Below are 3575 nucleotides of genomic sequence, written 5' to 3'. Positions count from 1 at the left end.
GTTACAGTAAAACCAGGTGGAAGAGAATGGTTTTAGAAGTTAGAAAAAAAAAAAGTACAATGTCCAATTCAGCCTCACAAGATATATGCTAAGTTAGCTGATTCAATAGGTACATTAAAGCAAATTGAAAAAGTCTGCTTGGGACTCTGGCCTAGACCTTAGATCCCTGCAAAGGTTTTAAAGCTAAGACATGTACCACACATCTATCTTGTTTTTTCTGAGGCACTGCTTAACACCTCCTTCCTTCCCCTCTACAGTAACTTTTTGCCACACTGCCCTGTAAATCCCTGCCCACTTAACTAACACTTTCCCCCACCCAGAAAACTTCTTCCCCATTCTATCATCCACCAAGATCCTCTAGAATCCTCCCATAATGTCTGTCTTCCCAAAGGAGCTCTTATTTTTTTCCAAGTCTCCTCCCACCCCTCAGCCAATGAAACTTTTCTCCTTTAACACAAGAGTGAAAGATGGAGAAGACACAATATTAATTTCTGATTATTGAATAGAATGAACTTTATTAAACAGAAACTGCTCTCAAGGCCAAACCCAAATCCCCATGTGCAGAAGGAGGACACTGGGGACACAGAAGGGTACTGCTGAACTGGAAAGAGGACTCAGTGGTACTTGTGGGCCAGAGCAGTGGCAACACCAGCCACCAGCTTCTGCCAAGCGGCCTGCACACCGGGGGTGAATTCCTTGCCAAAATGAGAAGCCAGAATGATCACCAATACGTTGCCCAGGAGCTGTTAGGTGAAAGATAAAATGACAAATAAGCATGTTGAGTAGAAGTTCTCAAAAAGAATTGCAGAAAAAGTGGCTCAATACCTATACTCCCTGCCAAGTCCACACTTAAACTGCTCCGAGGTGTGTGCCTGCAAAAAGCTTCGATAAGCTAGTCCCTAAATTCAATATAATGAGTGAGCTCTCCATTCAACTGCCTGCCTCCCTATGTCCCATCCTCTCTCCCAAGCCACCATTTTTATTTGCATCTCTCCCTCCCTCTCTTATCTACCAACTGGTTAATTCCTGTAATAATGGGATTTTAGGGCTGCATGGGTGCCCAGAGTGAGTTTATTTAAAGTCTCCAATCGGTGCAGGAACAAGCCTCCCTTTGGTAACAATACTGACAGGTAATTTAATATATTTTAGAGAACTTGTTGTATATTTCTTTGAGACAGTCTGTCTAAATATTTTTCCCCCAAATCTCTCCCTAAACTTTAGTCAACAGAACCCACATAAAATAGACTTTTCACCTTCCTTGAGACAGAACTTTATCTACCAAACCCCAAATTCCATTCCTCCTTGAACAAGTCTGCTATTCTCTGATGTCATTCTCTAGGATGAACACATCCAGTTCTGACAAAAGTTCTTGAAAACTTTTAGGCAAACTCTGGTTGCTAATAGCCCTTTACTGTCACTAGTCCTGAATCAAGGTGGTCCTGGTTATGCACAAGGGAGATGTGTCCTTCTAACACCAAGTTCGACCCATGATTTCCGAAATTTTTGTTAGTCTTTCCAATCAAAGTCTCAACTTCCATTATTATCTCAAAGTGAAAAGTAATAAAAGAGCACATGAACATTTCCTGACTCACCCTGAAGTTTTCAGGATCCACGTGCAGCTTGTCACAGTGCAGCTCACTCAGCTTAGCAAAGGCACCCTTGAGATTGTCCATGTTCTTAATAGCATCTCCAAAGGAAGTCAGCACCTTCTTGCCATGGGCCTTGACCTTGGGGTTACCCATGATGGCAGAGGCAGAGGACAGGTTGCCGAAGTTGTCAAAGAACCTCTGGGTCCAGGGGTAAACCACCAGGAGCCTACGTGATGGAACCATAGCAGATGGGAAATCAGAGACTTTCAAAAATCTTGAGGAATTTCCTGGTCAATTGGCCAGATTCATATTCACCACTCTTTCCCATGCCTTGAAACCCAGTGCCTACCTGCCCAGGGCCTCGCCTCCAGCCTCTTCCACATTCACTTTGCCCCATAGGCTAGTGACAGCAGTCTTCTCCTCAGCACTAAAATGCACCATGATGTCAGGTCTGGGAGCTTACAGGTGATCAGAGAGAGAAGTAGGTATGTGTTGCTGCTGGAAGCTCTCACCTTTTATTCCTTACTGCTGACCTTCTGGTCCCTTGTTCCTCCTAGTTCTTTGAAGTCATTGGTCAAGGCTGAGCTGTGTCCCTCAGGGGTGGAGTCAGGTCAGGAAAGGGTCAGCAATGAAGAATGTGTGGGGAACTGGTGATAATGTGTATTGGTTCCTGAGACAGCCTTCCTTTGTTGGCTCCTCCTCTGTCCTCAACACAATTTACCATTCATTCTCCCTTTCACCCTCTTCTCTCCCCAGGTGATCCTCCAAGATGACATCCATCTCTCCCTTTCTTCTTCTCCAAGAAAAACCTGTAGAAAGGAGCTAAGCCCAAGATAGGGCAAGAGTTTCAGTCAAAACAGTTTTAATACTTGAGTTAAAGATGGTGACAGGGACAAGAACAGAGTCAAAAAGAAAAAAGTACAGTTGTTGACACAGAATCTCAGTGAGTTTTAACTCACTTGAGGAGCGGATTATAACCAAGCCTCTGGTTCTTAGTTTTCCAAAGGAGACAAAACACATACGTGGTTATATCAGGAAGCTGAACAGAGTAACAAGGGATCCAAGGGATCCAATAGGACTAAGACCTCAATCCCAAAGTACAATACCTGAGGGTAATTTCATAAAAAGGACAGAAAGAATAAACTTATGTCCTGTGCTTCCCTGGAGCCCTCTCTCTGTCCGTTTCTCTGTGACTTCAGGGGAAATTGGCTACCTTGGGGAGATTTCCCTGAGCTCTTTTCTTGATTTTCTGCCCCACTAATACTTTTTTAATCAGTGAGACAGCTGAGGACTCTGCAATTATTTAAAACCAGGACTTGTGGGGCACTTGGGTGGCTCAGTCATTAAGTGTCTGCCTTCCACTCAGGTCATGATCCCACGGTCCTGGAATCGAGCCCCGCATCGGGCTCCCTACTCCGAGGGAAGCCTGCTTCTCCCTCTCCTGCTCCCCCTGCTTGTGTTCCCTCTCTCTCTGTGTCTCTCTCTCTGTCAAATAAATAAATAAAATCTTTAAAAAATAAAAATAAAACCAGGACTTGTGATCAAGCTGAGGAATAGATGAACTGGCAGGTAATTAGGCTAGAGGTTGGAGTACGTTCAATGTTTGTTGCAGCCATAGGTGCCAGAGGCTTCAAATGCCTCTAGTGTCCTTTTGTTTGTTTATTTGTTTGTTGTTTGTTTGTTTGTTGATGCCACTCTTGTCTTTGGACTTCCCTAAAAACTCAGCATGAAATAGAGTCTGCACCTTGCAACTTTTTCAATTGCAATCCACTGTTATTAGTCTGGAGTCCTGTTGGTATGGTGGTAAGGAATGTTGGAGGAGAAACATTCTATAGTTGTATAATTAAGTTTCAGTCTTTAATGGACCAGTGTTCCTGGGCTGTGACTTTCACAGTGTTTGTTAGCTTCCCCCCGCCGCCAGTTTTTTTTAAGATTTTATTTATTTATTGGACAGAGAGAGACAGCGAGAGCAGGAACACAAGCAGG

The 3575-nt window shown here is 43.8% G+C and overlaps 1 protein-coding gene across 1 annotated transcript; it reads right to left on the bottom strand.

Moving 5' to 3' along the window:
* Positions 1-484: 484 nt before the first annotated feature.
* On the bottom strand, positions 485-2216 carry HBE1 (hemoglobin subunit epsilon 1). Its single transcript, XM_028116060.2, has 3 exons — positions 1939-2216; positions 1593-1815; positions 485-743 (listed from the first exon to the last, which is right to left on the bottom strand). Exons 1-3 carry the CDS (start codon positions 2028-2030, stop codon positions 615-617), a joined length of 444 nt encoding a protein of 147 aa, XP_027971861.1. The 5' UTR covers positions 2031-2216; the 3' UTR covers positions 485-614.
* Positions 2217-3575: the final 1359 nt, after the last annotated feature.

Source organism: Eumetopias jubatus, unplaced genomic scaffold, assembly GCF_037043125.1.
Source record: "Eumetopias jubatus isolate StellerSeaLion01/CBP00866 unplaced genomic scaffold, mEumJub1_p1.0 scaffold_13, whole genome shotgun sequence".
Lineage (NCBI taxonomy): Eukaryota > Metazoa > Chordata > Mammalia > Carnivora > Otariidae > Eumetopias > Eumetopias jubatus.
The sequence above is the reverse complement of the archived record's forward strand: the minus strand, read 5'-3'. Positions and strand labels throughout refer to the sequence as shown.

Coding starts and splice junctions, on each gene's coding strand:
- HBE1 (XM_028116060.2), bottom strand. CDS start 2,030: ATGGTGCATTTTAGTGCTGAGGAGAAGACTGCTGTCACTAGCCTATGG. Junction 1,816..1,938: donor GGAGGCGAGGCCCTGGGCAG/GTAGGCACTGGG, acceptor TCCATCACGTAG/GCTCCTGGTGGTTTACCCCT. Junction 744..1,592: donor TGGATCCTGAAAACTTCAGG/GTGAGTCAGGAA, acceptor TTCACCTAACAG/CTCCTGGGCAACGTATTGGT.